Source organism: Vulpes vulpes, unplaced genomic scaffold, assembly GCF_048418805.1.
Source record: "Vulpes vulpes isolate BD-2025 unplaced genomic scaffold, VulVul3 u000000652, whole genome shotgun sequence".
In the NCBI taxonomy this organism is placed as follows: domain Eukaryota; kingdom Metazoa; phylum Chordata; class Mammalia; order Carnivora; family Canidae; genus Vulpes; species Vulpes vulpes.
This window is the reverse complement of record NW_027325771.1, coordinates 336,705-358,626: the sequence shown is the minus strand read 5'-3', so window position 1 is coordinate 358,626 and position 21,922 is coordinate 336,705. Positions and strand designations below refer to the sequence as shown.

The 21,922-nt window shown below is 37.5% G+C and overlaps 1 protein-coding gene across 16 annotated transcripts in view; it reads right to left on the bottom strand.

Annotated features, from left to right (window-relative positions):
- The window catches only part of FAM169A (family with sequence similarity 169 member A), a 61,595-nt gene that overhangs the window by 37,781 nt on the left and 1,892 nt on the right, over positions 1-21,922 (bottom strand). For 4 of the 16 annotated variants that reach the window (XM_072745331.1, XM_072745328.1, XM_072745330.1 and 1 more), the window contains exons 2-6: positions 5,930-6,023; positions 4,235-4,369; positions 3,067-3,166; positions 2,630-2,715; positions 269-440 (exon numbers count right to left, since the gene is read on the bottom strand). In XM_072745331.1, coding sequence (XP_072601432.1) covers positions 269-440; positions 2,630-2,715; positions 3,067-3,166; positions 4,235-4,366 — 490 coding nt within the window. In that variant the 5' untranslated portion in view covers positions 4,367-4,369; positions 5,930-6,023. Of the gene's footprint in view, positions 1-268; positions 441-2,629; positions 2,716-3,066; positions 3,167-4,234; positions 4,370-5,929; positions 7,800-11,633; positions 12,439-21,922 lie in introns of those variants that run through there. The other 12 variants (XM_072745327.1, XM_025982333.2, XM_072745335.1 and 9 more) reach the window with 8 other exon arrangements.

The following is a 21,922-nucleotide window of genomic DNA, read 5'->3' as shown; positions in this document are numbered from 1 at the left end:
AAATATGAGGCTCAATGCACAACTCTCTTTGTACATACATGGAGAAATCCTACCCTCTGTCAAATGTTTATTTTTGTTTTGTTTTTCAAGACTTTCCTAACAAGCCTCATGTACACAGATAGGTAGACTCAAAGTACTCCCAAGAAATACTAAGTAAAGTCACCTCAATTTAAACTCTAAAGAGTCATTTGAAAGGATACTGACATAGTTGGGGTCTAAAAAAGGAGGTTTCTATAATAGATACTTCAAGTAACTTTTAAAGACTCACCTGTAGGCTTAACTGAATAAAAACCAATGGCCTCTCCTTTCTTCCACAGAATCTTAGCGTAATCAGTACTGCTATGACACAGGAATGGTATCTCATTTCTCTCCATTTCCTGTTTTCTATAAATAATTCGATTCAGAACATACAGAACCACTCTCTCCCCAAGAGTTCTCACCTGGAAAGAGAGTCAGACACCAGGCACAACAGTTATGATACGCATCCATTCAGAGATGCCATCTACCTTGCTTCCTGCTTCTACACCTCATACTAGCATTCAAAGCACTGGAAATACACTCAAAATGATTTCTTAAACCTTCCATCACACAGATGAGATGAATCATTCACAGCAATAACAATTCATATCTACAAACACATACTATGCATGGAATACTGCCTCTCAGCAAAATTCTAAAACAGGCAAATGAGTTTCTAATGTACCAATCCTCAGCATCTCTTCCTTAGCGCTCAAGTGTTTTCTTTCCTCTTCCAGTTGCCCAGATCCAGAGTTTCCCCCACCGTAAGTGCTGCCCCCAACACCTCTATTGCTTCAACTCTTTTTCACCCCATTCTAGCCTCAATAGTAAATTAAAAAGAGCAGGGGGGAACCAAAAAAAAGTTAGGTTATCCTCGAAGACTTTGAGAACAATAACTTATTTGATGAGCAAGGCCATACTTATCTTCTTAGAAAAGGAATCTAAAAACGAAAGAGAAAGAAAGAAAGAAAGAAAGAAAGAAAGAAAGAAAGAAAGAAAGAAAGAAAGAAAGAAAAAAAAGAAAAGAAAAGAAAAGAAAGAAAAGAAAAGAAAAGAAAAGAAAAGAAAAGAAAAGAAAAGAAAAGAAAAGAAAAGAAAAGGAAAGGAATCTGTCTCATCTTTTCCAGGTAAAATGTTCATTTAACAGTCATGTCTTGGGCATCTTAACTATAAGGAATACCCACTTCACCCCACATATATACCCACAGACCCTACAGTGGCACAGGAAAGTGTGATAAAAACAAACATGGGGCACTCACAGGATGGAGGCAAAGGCTCACTTCCTATATGCAGAGCCACATGGTCGCCGGGACCCCCTCACCAACTTTCTGACATCAAAGGATGTGGTTTTCCTTAGACATCTTTTCACCACTCAAAACAAGAGTTCTATCCATAAAGTCTATTCCCCCTCAAGTCTCCTCAAGGAAAAACAAGAGTGCCCTCTAATTAAGTGAATGAAGAACAAAAAGTATGAACTATACACACACTACTCTCAAAAAATAAAACAACAACAACAAAACTACCTTAACCATACTACACACTAGGGGATGCCAGATACCAAATACAAGAAATGACAAAGCTCACTAGCTTTCAAGGCAACCCATTCCTTCCTTGAACAGCTCTGACCACTATAAAATTCTTCTTCATACTAAGCAGACTATAACCAAAAACTGTACTTTGAAGAAACCAAGACATTCAACTAAAGGAAGAGACTGAGTGAATGCAACGTGGGGTCCTCTCCCTTGAAACTGCTCCAGATCCTTAACGTCTCTCTTTCCACTGGGACTTGGCAGACATTAATAGATCCGAACACTGAAGATATTGCTAAGACAATGGGACTTTGCTATATAGGCATATTTTTTATTAGCTGTTTTGCTTACCTTGGCTTTAGTCCCAATTAACTATAGCCCAAGCGTTTTCATATGCACTGTTTTAGCTTGTTCTTCATGGTGCACATGTGCAGTTAATTTTTTGAACCTCCGGGTACTACTTTTCATTGTGTTACATGCTGCTCTTTGTTTCTGAACTCTGCCTTTCATAGACTGGTTTCTCCCATCAAGCACTGTGGCAGGCAGAAGTGATCAGCATACCAGCTATGTATGCCTTCCTCTCAGTAAATGATAAAATGATGACCAGGACAGAAAAAAAATGATAAAGTTTGGTAGTACGCCCCCAAGGACCTCCCTTCTATTCCACTCTTTAGAACGCTTGAGTAGACCACGTAAAATGGCCCTTCTGATAGACAGGTTTCCTGGTCAGTCTCTCCTATAGACAGAGAATACAGGCAAACACATAGACAGAACTAGCCTTTTCTCTACCCTTTAAGAAAACCAGAAGTTAACAGGTCGATTCAGGTCACTACATTTCAAGTAACCCCAAGGTATTCACTCTTCCTCACCCAAATTTGATACTTTTTGGAACCACGTAAAATTAAGGAAGTTCAATCAGACTACCAGTTTCATCATAACATTGAAACTCTAAGGGTTTAATACAACCTGGTTATACTAAAATGGAGAAGTGCTCAATAATTTCATCAACTATCAATGTTTAGGGGAAACATACTGTAAAACAGCCTCAGAAGAAACACTTTTAAATTACAGGATCTTGTTACCTGCTTAAGCCCTTCTCTAGAAGGAACAGATGTTTTCACAATATCATCAATAGCCCACCACTGATCAGCAAGGTAAAGTGCCACAGCTAAAACAGAATAAATTATTATTAACATTTCAGTCTTACAGTATGCAATATTACTATTTGAAAAAGCTTATACAGGTAACCTTATTAAATACACCCACACTTTTAAGACAATGTGGCCCCATTTACACCACTTTTATTTCACTCAGTAAACATTTAATTACAAATAAGTAAAAAAAAAAAAATTACAAACCAATGAAAATTTTATTTTCTGAAATTTAGTTTGAAACAATTTTTTAAGCTCCTTCATGTAGCTACTTTTTTTTTTTTTTTTTTTTGTAGCTACTTTTTAATAAAGATCTTATTGTTTGGAGAAAACTTCCTCAATTGATAAAGATTAAGCAGAAAAGAGACCTGTGAGTGAGTCCTCAGGTGCAAAAAGAGCAAGAATTTTCTCAGTCTGATCTCCACCATAAAGAGGTACAAAGCCTACATTTGACAGGCTAATAGGAATCTGAAATGACAATTGATTAAAGAATAGTGAAGAGTTTGTTAAGAAAACATAGGGCAAAAACACCATGCTTCTACCAAAATATTGAACTTTCTCTACATTAATACAAATTACATAATTTAATTTCATAGAAAATATTTCCAGTCTCAAAAAAATTAGTAATCAGACTTCCCTTTTGCAAGAATCTTATTATTTGGGGAAAAAAATTAAAGTTTACTTCCATAAATATTACTACTATGCTCTAGCCACATATCTGAATAAAAACAAAGGCATGATATGGAACATAAACTCATTAAAAAACAACTATGTTTATCATCTGTTATTTAGACAATCTCACGGGGTAAATCTCATTTTATGGTCAAAGACATCAGATAGGTACATTTGTTTTCCTTGTGAGATACAGATGATACTTTTAAGATTTTTCTACCTTCATTTATCTGACCATAATTCCCCATTTAGAGATAATATTACTATTCAGATAATTATAAAATATTGGCGGTTTATAAGAATAAAATTTTTAAATCCTGGTGCTTTGGAAGAACAGATTTTAAAGAATCCTTTAAACATCATTTTCTGGAAGAAAACTCTGAGGCCAGCACAGTGTACAGAACTGGCCTACCATCTATTTCACAGTGGAATGCTAATGATCTTTCCCTCACAATACATCACACTTATAAATTAGAAAGTTGGATAGAAAAACAGATAATTTGTGACATAAAAATATGTAATTGTTTTGCTGATTTTTTAATTCAAAATTTCTAAAGTCACAAATTCCAAATCTAAAGTAAACTTAATTTAGTTAGCTCAAATGCCATAACCAGTCTTAGCAAAACAACTTACATATAATTTTAAAAGCAAAATATAAATATTAAGCAATAACCTGTCTTTTTAAAACTTGATCATGCTGCTGTACTAACCAACCAATATTTACCCATTTTACTCAACAGTCTTTGGAGGAAAACTTCAAAGGTGATTAATTAACATTTTTAAATGAAAAATAATAAGAAGATACTGATTTCATGTATAAACTCAACTTAAAAGGTTGACAAAAATCACCTTCGCACACCTTACCGTAATATTGAGAAGAGAAAAACGTTCAGGATTTTCAGGGTCCCCACACCTTAGATCTGACATATAATCTTCAGCAGAATTTTCCAGTTCCTCATGACTGCAATTATCCAGCATATCCACAGGGAATGCCATTCTCTTCAACAAACAATATGGGACAAATATTTTAGAAGACGAAATGTTATCTTCTTTTTACTCATAGAAAAAACTTTTTACTTTAATACCACACTTTAAAAAACCTTTGCTAAGACAGACAACAATCTGAGCCTGATGATTGAAAATATACATAAAAAAAAACTTTGAAATATTCATTTGTACTAAAAATAAGCAATGAAATAGGCAACAATGGGTAATTTCCTAAAAGATAAAAATATACAGGCTAAGGTATACATATTTGCATATATACACATCCATTTTTTTTTAGAAGATTTTATTTATTTATTCATGAGACATAGAGAGAGGCAGAGACACAGGCAGAGGGAAAAGCAGGCTCCTTGCAGGGAGCCCAATGAGGGATTCAATCCCAGGACCCCGGGATCACAACATGAGCCAGAGGCAGATGCTCAACCACTGAGCCACCCAGGTGTCTCTATACATATGCATTTAAGTATATCCTCCTATATCTGTCAACATATAAACCACTATATAAAAGGACAGATACATGGGAACTTCTGGGATTAACAAAAATATTTTACAATCCTATAAATTTTCTTTAAAAAAATCGCTGAATTGGACAGTTACGATAGATAAATATTATGGCATGTAAGTTACATCTCGTATATATGTATGTGCATATATATATATTTTTAAAGCCAGCATCTTAGTGGGGACACACTAAAGACTTTCCTACTGGGGTGCCTGAGTGGCTCTGTCGGTTAAGCATCTGCCTTTGGCTCAGGTTATGATCCCAGGGTCCTGGGACAGACAAGCCCCAGTTGGGCTCCCTGCTCAGAGGGGAGTTTGCTTTTCCCTTTCCCCTCCACCTTATGCTCTCGCACATGTCCTCTCTTTTGCACTCTCTCAAATAAATAAATATTTTTTAAAAAGACTTCCTCTACAACCAAGAAAAATAAAGACTCTACTACTATATAAAATTATATAGGTATTTGTCAATGCAATTCGACAAGAGAAAGCAATTAAAGGCTTAACAACTCGAGATAGGTGTAAGGGTTAGGGAGAGACTCTAAGATCCCATCTACAAAAGCAAAAATTAAAATAGGCTTAAGTTTAACAACAATAAACAACAGGAAATCTATTTAAGTCTAAAACACTCCTGAAAGAAGCAAAGTAAACAAACTAGGAAAAGACAAACCATGTTCTTTGGAAAGGACACCTCAATACCAAAAAGATAGTAGCTCTCCCTAAGATAATCTATTAATTTAAGGCAATCCTAATGAAAATAGCTTTTTTTTCCTGAAGCAAAACGAGTTAATTATAAAGTTAATTTGAAAAGGTAAATAAGCAAGAATAACTAGAAAAATCCTCAAAAGGCAGAGCAATGGCTGGAGAAAGGTATAAGACTTGTCAGATATTAAAACATAGTCTAAAACTTCTAGGGACTCATGGCTGGCTCGGTTGGTAGAGCATGTGACTCTTGATTTTGAGGTTGTGACTTTAAGCCCCATGTTGGTCATAGGACTTACTTAAAAATAAATAAAAAAATAGAATAATTGTTTTTTAATGGGGAACGGAGTGTACCTGGGTGGCTTAGTCGTGGAGCATGCAACTCTTGATCTCAGGGTTGCAAGTTTGAGCCCCCACCTTGGGTGTAGAGGTCACTTAAAAATAAAATCTAAACAAAACAAAACAAAACCATAAAACTTCTGTAACAGGCACATGAATACACAAACCAATGTAATAATAAGATATGGAAATAAACCCTAAGATCTATGGAAATGGAATACAGGATTAAGGGGAGCTATCTCAATCAGAAGGGGTAAAAAGAACTTTTTTTTAATAAGGTAGTATTGTTTCATTGGTCTTATGGTATGGTTAAATCAGACAATTTTGCCCATCTTTGAACTTCTTATATCTAAAATCATACAGCAGGCTTTCTATTATGTCAACTCTTTTCATTCAAGGTTATTTCTCTGAGAAACAGCAGCAGTGTTGGTGATGCCAGTTAATTTGTCCCCTTTTATTGCTATGTAGTATTCCATCATACCCAAATACAGTTTATTTACCTATTCTCTTACTGATGGGCAGGTGGGCTGCTATGAGCGTTTGGGCAGGAGTATTTTGGCACATATAAATGCACTCATATGTGCTAGATATGTATATCCACACTTAACCAATCTTACTAAAAGTAGGATGAGAACTCCTATGCATCCTCATGTGATATGACAAGAAAACTGGACCCAAATCTAACCAAATCATTAGACAAATGTGAAATGAAGCCTTACGTATACAGTCAGCCAAACTTAGAACTCTGTTTCTACAATAAATATACAGCATGGAGTTTTACAAAAAAAGGTGAACACTAACGTAAGTTAAACGAAACTTAAGAGACATATCAGATGCATGGAGAGGATCCTGATTTGTGTACTCTTTAAAATGTCCATCATAAAGTTAAATAAAAACCTACAATCTACATCAAATACCGAGCTACTAGTTCTTAAAGAGTATATATAAAGCAATATAGATGATTTTGCTTTAAAAATTCCCTATTTTGGGGGTGCCTGGGTGGCTCAGTCAGTGAAGTATCCGACTCGACTTCAGCTCAGGTCTTGATCTCAGGGTTGTGAGATCAAGCCCCATGCTCGACTCCACACTGCGCTTAGAGCCTACTTAAAAATATATAAATACCTAAATAAAATAAAAGGCAGAAGAAAAGCAACTGAGAAAAGCAAAGTTACTTTTCTCTGAAATGACCTTCAAATCCATTTTATCACAGCAACAGTATTAGACAGGAATTGAATATCTGGTGGAAATATAACAAACACATAAAAGGACATACACGGTAACAGTTATAGTTAAATACAGTTTTCTGGGGTAGCCTGGGTGGCTCAGCGGTTTAGTGCTGCCTTCAGCCCAGGGCATGATCCTGGAGACCCAGGATCGAGTCCCACGTCGGGCTCCCTGCATGGAACCTGCTTCTCTCTCTGCCTCTCTATGTCTCTCATGAATAAATAAATAAAAATATTTTTAAAAAATACAGTTTTCTGAATTTTGAAGATATGGTGATAATGACTGAAATATTGGTCTTAGGGACTTTAAAACTTGGTATACATATGACTGGGAGCCTAATTTTATTCAAATAATGCTGTGTGTATATGTGTCTTGGTTGGATCTCTCACTTCAGCTCAGGTCGTAATCTTGGGGTCCTGGGATCAGACCCCACGTTGGGCTCTGAGAAGTCTGCTTCTCCCTCGCCCTCTGACCCTCCTCCTACTTGTACATGGTCACCCTTGCTCTCTTTCACAGAAAAATAAATAAATAATTAAAGAGGCTCCTGGGTAGCTCACTTGCTTGAGCATCTGCCTTCAGCTCAGGTCATAATCCCAGACTCCTGGGATAGGGGTCAACACCCACGTGAGGCTCCCTGCTCAGCAAGGAGTCTGCTTCTCCCTCTCCCTTTGCCCCTTCCACTGCTCTTCTCTCTCTCTCTCTCTCTCTCTCTCTCTCCCCCCCTCCCTCCCACTCTAATAAATAAAATCTTTAAAAAATAATTATAATAAAATAAAACCCAGAAATAGAACACACAAATTCACCCCATCTGTTAGTAACCATAAATGTCTAAATAAAAGCAGAAAGAAAGAAAAATTTGCCAAACTACTGATAAAAGCTGTACCACAAGACTTCTAGCCAACTTACGAAAATGAAAAAAAAAACAAAAAACCTTTATGTTTCAAGAGAGATCAACCAGGAGCTTGGGTAAGTAAGAGTAAGGAAAGGCTCAATAAAATAAAACAACAGCTCTACTGTGAAGGCAGCTTACTTTTTAGTTTGAGTAACTCTTTTCATCTGTATCAAACTCAGTGTATAACAGCAAACTAAAGTAGCGGGAATTCAGGTCATGATCTCAGGGTCCTAAGATCAAGCCCTGGGTGGAACTTTGCACTCAGCGGGGAGTCGGCTTCAGAATTCTCTCTCTCCCTCTGCCCCTCCCCTCTTCTCACTCATTCTCTCTAAAATAAATCATTCTTTTAAAAAAATTTTAGATCAAACTAAAAACACAAGATAAATGGTGAGTAGTGATGAAAGAAGCATAATTAGGACACTAGTTAAGAGAATGTATCAACTGTTTTTACTCTCTTATAGAGAAGACCCCAGCTTTATATCCAAGCAACACATTAAGAGATTTTTAATATACCATACCACTGACTACATGAAGCTCAGGAAAGATTACCATTACCCTTAAACCAACTCAAAAGACTCTCTTGAAAATTAACAGCCACAACAAGCTATGAACGAATATATTTAAAAATTTCATTTGCTGGCAATGCCTAGGTGGCTGTCAGTTAAGCATCCGACCCTTGATCTCAGCTCAGGTTTTGATCTCTGGGTTGTGAGTTCAAGCCCCGTGCTGGGCTCTACACTGGGTGTGGAGGCTACTTAATTTTTTTTTTTTTCATTTGCTGGGGCACCCCGCTGGCTCAGGAGGTGAAGCATGTGACTCTTGATCTTGGGGTTGTGACTTTAAGCTACACCTTAGGTGAAGAGATTACTTAAAAATCTTTTTTTTTTTTTTAAGATTTTATTTATTCATTTAAGAGAGAGTAAGCGGGGGAGGGGCAGAGGGAGAGGGACAGGCAGATTCCATGCTGAGCACAGAGCCTGACTCATGGCCATACCATGACCCTGAGATCAAGACCTGAGCCAAAATCAAGAGTTGGATGTCCAACCGACTCACCCAGGTGCCCTAAAAAGATTTTAAGTTTGTTTAAATAATAAAAATTTCATTTGTTGATGGTAATCATAATCTAAAGGATGAAACATAATGTTTAAACCCTGCTGACAAAAACTTGGTCTATAAAAAGCACAGTTGACTCTCATTCTCTGTCAAATAAAATCTTTTTTTAAAAAAAGCACAGTTGATTATAAAATCATACAATATGGCATTCTAGATAATACAAAACGGACACAGAAGGAAAAATAGTCTTGACAGAGAAACAAGCTTATAAGTGATTTTCTTTTTCATCTGCTGTTACTGTAAAAAGATTTCAAATGCTAATGTCATGTTTTAAGTACTTTTTTTTTGTTTCATTATTCAAAAGAAGACAATTCTGTTACACAGGCAAAGTAGGTGTTCTGAATAAAGAACACATTTCGCAGAGCCCAGAATTATTTTAGGGCAGTATACAGTCTGAGATGAGAGGTCTTGGTTTCTTACCTAATATGCTTCAAGTAAGAGTGAAATGCGGGCCCACCCATTAGTCCACAGCAGATTAAGCCTGAATAGGAGCTGGTCTCCCTAAACCATTGATCAGTTCTCTACCCTGGTATTGCCCAAGCTTCAATAATGCATACCACCATGGACATTTTCCTAGGGTGTTAAGTGCCTATATCACTATTTAATTATGTTTCTCAAGTCACTTCTCTTTTTAATTTTCTTTTTTTTAAGTAAGGTTTGAACTCACAACCCCAAGATCAAGAGTCAAATGTTCTACCAATTGAACCAGTCCAGTCAAATGCCCCTCAATTCACTTCTTTAAAAATACACACATACGTCTCTCCATCTTCTTTTCTTCCCTCCTCTTTTTTAAGTTGGTAAAACATGCATATAACACTTACCATTTTAACCATTTCTAGATTTACAATTCTTAGCAGTAAGCACATCTGTACTATTGTACCACCATCACCAGTCTCCATTTCCAGGACTTTTACCATCCCAAACAGAAATTCTGTACCCGCTAAACAATCATTCCTCATTCCCTCTTCCCCCATCTCCTGCTAACCACCATTCTATTCTGTCTCTATGAATTTGCCTATTCTAGTAACTTAAGTGGAATCAACAACAATTATCCCTTGATGTCTGGCTTATTTCACTTACCATAATGGTTTTAAGGTTTATCCATGTTGCAGCTGGTATCAGAATCTCAGTTTACTTTTTTAGAAACATTTACCCTAAACTATAAAGTCACCAAAGTGACATTAGATTATACATTTTCCTAGTCAGCATTAAAATTTCTAACTACCATCATTTAAATGTTCATATGAATACTCCTAGGGGTACCTGGGTGGCTCAAGTCTGTTAAGTGTCTGCCTTTAAGTGTCTGCCCCTAGCTCAGGTCATGATCCAGGGTCCTGGGATTGAGCCCCAGGGCATATTCCCTGCTCAGTGGGAAGTCTGCTTCTCCCTCTGCCCCTCCTTCCTGCTCATGCTTGCAGTCTCAAAAACTAACTAAATAAATAAATCTTAAAAAAAAAAAAAAAAAAACTAAATCACCAGTATTATATCAGCACATTTTAGAAAATATTGCACTATAGGTATAGGCGTGCATACCAGAAGGAGGATGCTATTACAAATCAAAGGCAATTAATTACAAAATGACTAAATTAATTAAAGTGTAAAAACGGAAATTCATTATCTTTCATTCTTTAATCGTTTTAGATGACCATTTTTAAACAGAAAAATAATTGCTTCTGGGCTTATTATTAAAGAATATTCACATACACACACACACACACACACACACACACACAAAGTGAAACAATTGTTTTCCTGCAGTCCAACAATTTAAAAACTTTGAAATTTGCATAAAGACCATTACTGGGGAGAGAAATGTTGCCAAGAAGTTGTGATTTATGAATACGGTTTAAAAACAACTATAGCATCATAGGTGTTAAAATGAAAAGAATTAGCAAGTATTTCTCTAATTCCAAAGGCCCAGAGACACACACATACACACATCCCCCTTCTAATATGTTTATGAGTTGCAAATCTGTTCTTAAATCCATTACTTTTATTACTAGTTGCTCTTAGTGCTCAATTTTATTGGCTAAATAATCACCTAAAAGTAAGTAAATGAAGATTAAATAACTAGAAATTATTATAAACCAGTAAGTTAACAGCAACAGGTAACATTTACTGAGAAATGACCATATATCAGACTTTTAAGAGATGGCCACATTGAAAATATAGTGAGATATTTCTATTAGCCCCTGTATATTGATGAAGTAACAGAATATCCTTACCACTACTGGGGCTAAAATAATAGAAATCCAGACAATTAAATATACCTTCCAATATAATTATTTTTACTCAATATGCAAAATCATATTTGTCATGGTTATGTGACATCTCCTTTTGTAAAATATTGCTATAATTCCCTTGTAATTAAATATTCTATTCACATATTACACCAGAAAGAGCAACTGGAATTGGAATTCTATGCACAACCCTGGTTCTTGGGTCAGCTCTACCACTAGCTAAGTCAGTGACCCTGGGCAAGTTACTTACCCTCTTTAAGCTTCTGTATTCTCATTGGTAATGTGATGCAACTGGACAGGATAATCCTAAGGACCTTTTCACCTCTAAAGGTTTGTAATGGCTTATAAAAAAAAATATACTGGTGAACTTACAACTGTAAACTACCAGCCTTATGGTGGTTCTGCCACAGTTTAGCAAGAGAAAGGTGGTAAAGCTCTAAAGAGAAATATAGGTTGCTATGATAAATCACTTCTTCTTCTTTGTTTTTCAGCTTCTGTTCTGTGTTACATAACTGTAAAGCTGTCAGATCAAATTTTGTCAAATACTTTAAGCTCTACCCATGAGATAAACCAAAAGGGCTAACTAGATTCTACATGAATGAGAGAGCTTAGTGTTGCCTTAAGCAAACTAACTCATCAAAAAATTTGCGCAGAATGAATAATGAAGTGTAAAAAGTGTCCAAATTAATTTATAAATTAAGCAAATGTTCTGCTCATTAATCCTGGCTAACGTGTATAAAAACACAATACTAATACCTCTTACATAAGAATTTTAAGATGCTCAGCTGCTTTTTCACATACATCTTTTAAAAATTCCACCCCTTTCTCCTGAAAAATCATATAACTATTTGAAAGAATGAATGTTCATAGAAAGAAAATATGAGAATGAGAAAACAAATTCCTATTATTGTGATTTTTTTCCCTATTAAAGGTTAATTATTAGGTGTCAACTACAGGGCAGCCCAGGTGGTACCAAGGTGGTGCAGCGGTTTGACGCCGCCTGCAGCCCGGGGTGTGATCCTGGAGACTAGGGATCGAGTCCCACGTCAGGCTCCCTGCATGGATAAAATATTAAAAAAAAAAAAAAAAAAAAAAGATGTCAACTATACTCTTAAAAACGAAGAATGTATTTTATAAATTCGTTTCCTAAATTTTCAAGATTCTTCTAGATTATTATGATCATTTGGAGACTTTAGGGGGAGAGGAATATTTTTAAAATATGGACATTTTAGAGCTGAAAGAGTTCTTAGGAAAAAAAAACCCAATTATCTCAACCGATCCAAGTCGTGATCCTACCTCTCCTGATTGTTTCCCCAACACTGAAAATGGGTTAGGTATCCAGGCAACATAATTGGTAACGCTCTCAAACTTTTACAGAAAAAGCCTGTTTCTGAACCTTATTTTGATTCTTCTCTGATTTTCTCTTTTCTAACATCATTTTTTCCCTAACTAACCTAGTCCCTGTATTCCATTAGCTCAATGATCTCTTTATCTTACCCTTTATTCTTCTACTCTTCCTGCTCTACAAAAGACCCTAAACCCTACCTTTATCCTTCTCCGGTGTTAGAGCTGAGATTCTGAATACGATAGAATAAAACTAGTGAATAAACTGCTCCAACCATTAAATCTCAGGTTGGCTCCATGCTTCTCACAAACCCTCTCCTGTTCTCTGAGAAAGAAAAAAGATTTGATCACTTGTGGGTGAGGACTGCCTATACATTTAAGGCTAACAGAGCAGGAAGTTAGAAGGGGAGTTCATGCCTGTTGCTTGTTTTAAGTAGGAAGCAAAATCAGCTAATGTGTTCAAGGACACAGTCTAGTAAAGTGGCAGAACTAGTATTTGAATCCATGCAGTCGGGCTCTGATGTCTATTCTTTTTACTACAACTCTATGTTTAAAAGTAGAGCATTAAAAAATAATAATAAATAAATTAAATAAAATAAAAGTAGAGCATTTTAGGAGTCCTGCAATGGTTAAAGACTGCTTACACCTATCAGAAGTCTTACACAGTTTCTAAGAATTTAATTCTCTCTTCATATTCAGGAAGATGATCCTAGATCTAAGACATCATTTAAACATGGAAGTACAATCTTGGGTGGCTCAGTGGTCGAGCATTTGCCTTTGGCTCATGGCATGACCCCGGAGTCACAGGATCGAGTCCCGTATCAGGTACCCAAGGGGAGCCTGCTTCCCCTTCTGCCTCTGCCTGTCTCTCATGAATAAATAAATACTAAAAAAAAAAAAAAAAAAAAAGTGCCATCTCTCCTGGATGCATCTGACTGACAAAATTTAGTTTACGTGCCTGCCTCCAATCAGCAAGGGAGCGAGAATGTGATGGGGTGGGGGGAGGTCTACCTTGGAAAGGCAAAACAGAACCCATAAGGCTAAATTGTTATCTTACTATCTATATACTTTGAGCAAGATCTAGAGAGAGCTACTTACACTACTCAGATACATATGCAAAGAAGTACAAATATGCTTATAACTTAAGCTTCCACTTGACTATTGTAGTGCAAAAAGGAATACATTTGCCTCTAGAAGATGCCAGCTACTCTAGTACTTCATGACCCAGATTACTGAACACTATTTATAATCTCCCAGAAGCAGTTTCCAAACTCAGGGGGGAAAAAAAAACCAAAATAAACAAAACCAAAATAACTATTTATATGAATACATCATAAAATTTTGTCTCTCTCAAAACAAAATCCTTTTACCTGGCTTCTTTACCCCGTAACAGATCTAATTTTATAGTGCTTCATTAAAGTTAACAGGAATTTGGCACAGTAAAACTCAAGGACACAAGCAATTATTAAAAACAGGAGTCTCAACAATATGTGCAATGTTGTAGTAGATATCTTCAACATAAAGTATCACAGAGGCTTATCTCATTTAGAACCATAAAGTCTGATGTTTTCACTTTAAAGGAAATACATCTAGCCCAAAACAAAAGCAAAAACAAAACAAAACTTGGTGCTTAATTCTGGCATACGATTTATGAAATATTCTGCTGATTCACGATCACCATGACCCATCCCACTGCCGAATATTTTCACTACACAACTAAGAAACATAATCAAGGGTTGCCACTATGGGCAGAGATTAATACCAACTTGGAAAAAACAGATTCGGAACGCAGGCTCCCCATACCTCCTTCCCTTTCAGGCTTCTCCAACTCTGCACTTCCATCCATGGCCCTAAACACCTGTTCTTGCAAATCTCTGGCAACCACAGGTGGGTTTGCTCACCCAGATTGAGAAAACTTGTTTTCTTATCTCTCACTGGCAATAAGCCTTCAGAGAAAGAGGTAAGTAATAGTAGTAGCCTTCTTACCTGACTTCAATACGTATTTACTAAGTAAATGAATGAGTGAATGAATAAAAGTTTGTATAAACAAATCACACGATGCTAGGAGGAAGAACTGCTGCAGATGATACATGTAAGGTTTTGCTGCTAGATGAAAAGCAGTACCTGGAACTTCAACAGGCAGGGACAGAGGGGGAAACGCTCTAAAAAGATGGAGCACACTAAATGGAAGCCAGAAAGCAAGCTGAAAACGGCAAGCAGTTGGATTTACCAAAAGACGTAAAGTATATTAAGAGAAATACTAGCAGGAATGCAAGAAAAATCCACTGAAGACAGAACATAAAAGTGCAAGAATACCATACTAAAGAGCTGGAGTTTACTTGGGATGCAGGAGGCAATTTAAGGATCTTGAGCAGGAAAGAAACATTCTAGCATATGCTTTCAGACAATCTGTCCCACAGCTGTACATAGGATGGATTAACAGAACTGAAGGGAGACAAACTGAGAAACTCTGAGAAATACCTTGTGCATACTTCTTTTAATATACTTAACACATTAACATGTGATCTTTCTTCATCTGTCTATACTGTCACGTTCAGAACTCCACGGAAGTATAATCCATTTGGGTCAAATTATTTGCCGTGTCTTCTAACTAATAACGTATGTGTTTATACTTGATTACTTGAAGAAAGAAGATAGGAAAAAGAAGTCTTAATTTACAAAGGAGTAGTATCAAAAATTCATTTATAATTATTTTCTAAAACTCAAACATGATTTCCAATGATGACTTTTATGGAAGTCTTTAAAAGCTTCCTTTATGGCTTATTTGCTTTGCACCAGGAATGATGCCCTAAACGTTATCTCGCTGATTCCTTCAAATGATTCTACAAGGCAGGTATTCTTTTTTCTTTTTTTTTTTTTTAAGATTTTATTTATTTATTCATGAGAGACAGAGAGAGAGAGGCAGAGACATAGATGGAGAAGCAGGCTCCCTGCAGGGAGCCTGATGCGGGACTCGATCCCAGGATCCGGGGATCACAATCTAAGTCGAAGGCAGATACTCAACCGCTGAGCCACCCCGGCATCCTGAGGCAGGTATTCTTAACATGCAGTCTCCCAATAAGGAAACTCAGGTTGAGTAAGTTGCCCAAAATCACACAGCTAGTAAGTGGCAAGCAGGCTCTATATTTAGGCAATCTGTCTCCAAGGGATTTAACCTGGAGCCCAGATTCCCAGGTCAAGACAAAAGGCCAATATAATCCAGGATGTATCTCATCACACAAGTAACACTGAATACATCAAACATATTGTGTAGTCACTTCTCAAGAGTTAGATATTTTAAATCTTGTAAAATCTTTTCTTCAGACTTTAATGCCTGTTCTAATAACTATGGTCCACTGTCTTCAGAATTTTTAAATGGTTATTACACGATACAAAGCAAACTTTATTATTATAAAGATTCTCTGCTTTATTCATAATCAGGAAATGCAAATTGGGACCACAACTAAATACCACTTTGTACCCACTGGATAAGCAAAAATTAAGGAATCTATTAAGTGTGGGTAGTGAATCAATAAGACTATTTAGACATACTGGTAAGAATGCAAATGGGTTCAAATACCTGAGAAATAATAATGGTTTCATGTGTCATGTTGCTCATGTAAACAACTAGAGATATTCCAGGAAACATGAATGAAAATATTCTGAGCAACACTCTTAACAATAGCAAAAATTTGAGAATAACAGGATAGTGGACAAGTCATGCAGTCAATACAGCCACATTTCACAATGGGCACATGGAAGTAATGATGAGTAAAAAAATCAGGCATCAGAGAATATAAATGCTATGAAATACCTTCCAGATTTTCAAAAATAAGAAGTACCTGGGTGGCTCACTGGTTGAGTGTCTGCCTTCAGCTCAGGGCATGATCCCAGGGTCCTGGGATGCAGCCTCGGTTGGGCTCCCTGCTCAGTGGGGAGCCTGTTTCTCCCTCTCCCACCAGCTCCTGCTCTCTCCCACACATTCTCTTTTCTCTCTCTCTCAAATAAATAAAGTCCTTTTAAAATTTAAAGTAAAATAAAAGGGAAACATAAAAACTGTCAAAGTAGGGGATCCCTGGGTGGCGCAGCGGTTTGGCACCTGCCTTTGGCCCAGGGCGCGATCCTAGAGACCCGGGATCGAATGCCACGTCGGGCTTCCGGTACATGGAGCCTGCTTCTCCCTCTGCCTGTGTCTCTGCCTCTCTCTCTCTCTCTCTCTGTGACTATCATAAATAAATAAATAAATAAAATTTTAAAAAAACACTGTCAAAGTAAAATGCCTACCAAATATTTCTTTAATTATGACAAAACAGCTAAAGAAAAAATGAAATTCACTAAGTTACATTACAGTTTTTAAGTTATTCATTGCTGAAGGACAGAGATAAGACCTTAAATTTTAGATGACAGTAGACTGTAACATGAACCATGAGCAAAATTTTTAAGTTAAAGCAAAATAACCCTAGACTAGGGCTTCTTTATTACTGTTATGACTGTCCAGATCCAGAGATGGAAAAGCATCCCTTTACTGTTCATGGGTCAGACAGCATCCATAGTTTTTGATTCCACTCCGGCAACTTTTTAAGAAAAATCACACTGAAAAACTGGAATGCCTCCAATGGAAAACAGCCAGGATGGCAAAGGATCTAGACACTACGGGTACAATAGATGAGGAACAGGAATTGGGAGAAATTAGTGAAGGAAAGCCTTGGGTAAGGGAAGCAAGGAAGTTGCCCTTCAAATACGTGAAGAGTCTATATGCAGATGAAAACTTGAGAGTTATTCTGCATTGTATCTCAAGGGCAAAAAGAATGGGCCATTCCAAAACAAATGCTACCCACAAATGAATTACATCCACATGAAAACACAGCCAACTAGCTAGTCAAAGAGCAAACTCAGGATAGGAGAAACATCTCTCGGCCCTAAGTACGCACAGACAAGAATGTCTCCAAGCCAGTGTCAGAGTTCTGGAGAGGAGCATCAAGAGCGCACAGATTTTAGCTGAGTGGTCATTTACACATCAAACTGTAAAACCATATAAATTATTGCATAAAACTATGCCTCTTTTGGCCATTCTGAGAAGCTGCTCAGATAGAAAAAGTATTCTCCAAACAAAACTTACTCAGAATCACTTCAATTTCTTTTTTATAAAAATATATATATTATCAATAAGTCTCCCCAGCCTTGATATGAGCTAGGGGCGGTAGAAAGGGAGGTGGGCGGGGGTGGGGGTGACTGGGTGATGGGCACTTGATGGGATAAGCACTGGGTGTTATTCTATATGTTGGCAAATTGAACATCAATAAAAAATTTAAAAAAAAAAAGACCACAAAAGAATCCAATCTGTAAAAAAATAATAAAATAAAATAAAAATAAAAAGAATCAATTCTGATTTTAAAAATCATTGAAAAACAAAAGTCTCCCCAGCCTTAAAATTAATTTCAAGTACTTTTAGATATATCTTATTTTCCAAAGCCAAATATCAAGACTTCAAATACATGCTTGCTTTTTGCTAAACTTAGCTATATTTTCCATCATGAGCATAAATAATACAAACAGGACCAGATTTAAAATTAGAAGGTAAGGGATCCCTGGGTGGCGCAGCGGTTTAGCGCCTGCCTTTGCCCCAGGGCGCGATCCTGGAGAACCAGGATCGAATCCCACGTCGGCCCCGGTGCATGGAGCCTGCTTCTCCCTCTGCCTGTGTCTCTGCCTCTCTCTCTCTCTCTCTCTGTGACTATCATAAAAAAAAAAAAAAAAAAAATTTAAAAAATAAATAAATAAATAAAATTAGAAGGTAAGTTCTGGGGCACCTGGCTGGGCTCAGTCAGAAAAGTGTGCAACTCTTGATCTCACGATCATGAGTTCAAGCCCTATGCTTTGTAGAAATCACTAAAAAAATAAATAAACCTAAAATAAAAGATAGGTTCTTAGTCTAGAATCCACAAAAGCCGCAAAGGGTTTAAATGGTTTATACTTTATTTCATGCAGTGCAAAAGCTCTGGTTGACAAGCAGATCACAATTAATTTTAAAAAAGAAAAGCAAAGTGTTACGTTGTACACAGGGTGGGTATGAGAAGGTAACAAAAGGGAGAAAAACATGAGGAACACTGAACTTGGTACTTAAAACTATCCTAATTTCCTCAATATTAATAGCTCACCTTTTGATATATTATCACACTTAACTCTGCCAACATTTTAAGATAAACTCTGTTATAACTACTCTTTTATAGATGAGAAAACTGGGGCCCAAAGAGATTAAACATTTTAAAAGGCAGCTAGAAACAGCAAAGCCAGGTTTCAAATCCATGTCTATTTGCCTTGAATTGTGGATTATTATACTGCCTCTGAATAGTAACTACCGTTAAGTGAAGAATCAGAGTCAGTTCATCAGGTATTAATTGGGGGCTGACCCAAACTTGAAAGCACTGGTATTTACGTGTAAAAGATTTCAGACTAGGGGTGCCTGGGTAGTTAAGCATCTGCCTTTGGCTCAGGTCATGATCTCGGGGTCCTGGGATGGGGCCCCAGTCTGGCTCCCTGCACCGTGGGCAGCCTGCTTCTCCCTCTCCCTCTGCTGCTCCCCTTGCTTGTGCTTTCTCTCTCAAATAAGTAAACATAGAATCTTAAAAAAAAAAAAAAAAAAAAAAAGAGAGAGAGAGAGAGATTTTAGACTATAAAATTACTTAATACTACAGTTTATTTCTTTATCAATTGTTGTATAACAAAAAGTCAAGCTTATTAACATTTTCAGCACTCCTAGTCAGTCCTCAACTGGCTTCTCCCCTCGTCATTAGGCTGATAGTACTCTTCTTAAAGCCTCCCTGACCTCTTAACTCTCAAATTCAGTGGATTATTTTCACCCTCACCCTCCTGACCTTATGATAGACCAAACCCAACTGATGATTCTGCTATTTCAATATTTCTCTCCTTCCCTGGACCCTCTCTCAATTCTATTTCTTAGTTTCCTTCCCTCAGTTCCTTTCAGCAGCTGACCCCTCTCCACTGCACAAACCATAGCTGCAAAACTCTGTGTACATTTATAGACTTGAAGGAATCTTTAACATTTTAATCCACAAAAATTGGGGATCCCGGGGTGGCTCAGCGGTTTAGCGCCTGCCTTTGGCCCAGGGCGTGACCCTGGAGACCGGAGACCGAGTCCCACATCAGGCTCCCTGCACGGAGCCTGCCTTTCCCTCTGCCTGTGACTCTGCCTGCCTCTCTCTCTCTCTTTCATAAATGAATAAATCTAAAAAAAATCTTTAGGGATCCCTGGGTGGCGCAGCGGTTTGGCGCCTGCCTTTGGCCCAGGGCGCGATCCTGGAGACCCTGGATCGAATCCCACGTCAGGCTCCCGGTGCATGGAGCCTGCTTCTCCCTCTGCCTGTGTCTCTGCCTCTCTCTCTCTCAGTCTGTGACTATGATGAATAAATAAATAAAATCTTTAAAAAAAAAAAAATCTTTAAAAAAATAATAATCCACAAAAATTCACTTAAACTTCATGAAGGGGAGGTTTATTTGGTTTTGTGTCCCTTCACATACAACAGACACTCGGTGTTTACTGAATTAAAGGAAAGCTATCTTTAGTGTTGGCTAAAAGTAATGTCTCACTGGAGCCAGCAGTACCTACAAATGGTATATATTTTTAAAAATTATGTGATGTCACAACCTTCTCAGACAAAGAATAGGTGGGGCTAAGGGAATGGTTCCCTCCTCCAGAGAGGATAAACCTTAAGGTCTCATATACCAGCCCTGAAACTGAATGAGCCTAATTATTTTAGGATGTCTTTAGTAAATTATCAGCTTTTCCCTGATTATTTTAAACCAGGACACCTTTTCCATAATAAATTCAACTCTGAGTAATTGTTGGAAAGAACTGTGAAATATCCTACTACCTATGAAGCATACCAACCTTCGAACTTTCATTTCAGGGTTAAATATACAACGGATCAAAAGCCAAATGATGTGAGGAGAAAATCATCTTAAACACAGCAATTACGCAATTCCTTTCTCGTTTTAGAATCACAAAATCTTAGAAACGGGAAGAAACATGAAAGTTTGTTTCATTTCCTGTTCAACCAATAATCCTTTCTACAGAATCCTTCGTAAATCCTTTGGAACCTCTGCCTGAGTATTCAATCCTCTTATATTCTAATTACCTTTAAAAAGTATATCTCTGTGCATTTTTAGGCACATAACACACGTAAGGTTTTAAAACCATTAGCACCAGTAGGCTGAGTGACAGACTCTTGATTTCGGCTCAGATCACACCTCAAGATCAGGGGTGAGATGAGCCCACCTCAGGCTCCCCATTCAACAGGGAGTCGGCTTCAGATTCTCTTTCCCTCTTTCCCTCCAACTCCTCCCTCTCCCAAAGTAAAAGTTCCCTAAAACAAGACTTATCTCCTCTCCAGGTCCGAGCTAAGCTCCCTTTCACCTCCATATTTCTCCTCCTAGGCGACCAGGTACCTGGGTGGCTCAGACGGTTAAGCATCTGGCCTCAGCTTAAGTCATGATCTCAGGGGTTCCTGAGATCCAGCCCCGTGGTAGGCTCCACACTCCTTGTCCCTTTCCCTCTGCCCCTCCCCACACCCATGGCTCTTCCCACCACCCCACCAAAGAAACCTTAAAATTAAAAGAGGGAGGAGGAGTAGGAGCTAATGGAAAAAAACATTAAGAGGATTTTTTTTTTCCTTCTCAATTTCCCAAACATTGGTAACATGATGCCCAAAATCACAAACCACATTAATCCAAGCCGGAGTTAATAAAATACTATAGTACCAATTTAGTGAACCTCTGTAAACTGTGTATTAACAGAATCAATGTAAAGGTGTCAGAACTGTGGCTCAGAGCTGAACTTGCCGGGAGGATCAATCTTATTCCCCGCTGACCTAAAATAGCGCCAACCCCTTGCAGACAATCTGTACTTTTGCTCAAGTTCTCTACAACAAGGCTCATCTCTCAACGTCCAAGGTCCCTTTCACCTCCGTGATTCTTCTCCTAGAACGTGTCACTAATGAGAGGCAGGATATTTCTGTTTAGAGCAATATCATAAGAGTGACAAATTTTACTTATTATAAAACACTGTGTTTTATCCGAATCAGAGTTGTGCCCTTTACTGTACCTTTACTAGAAAAGGATACCACCTGTAATGATTCTAATACGATTCCGGACTACTGTCAAGTCAGACTAATTTGA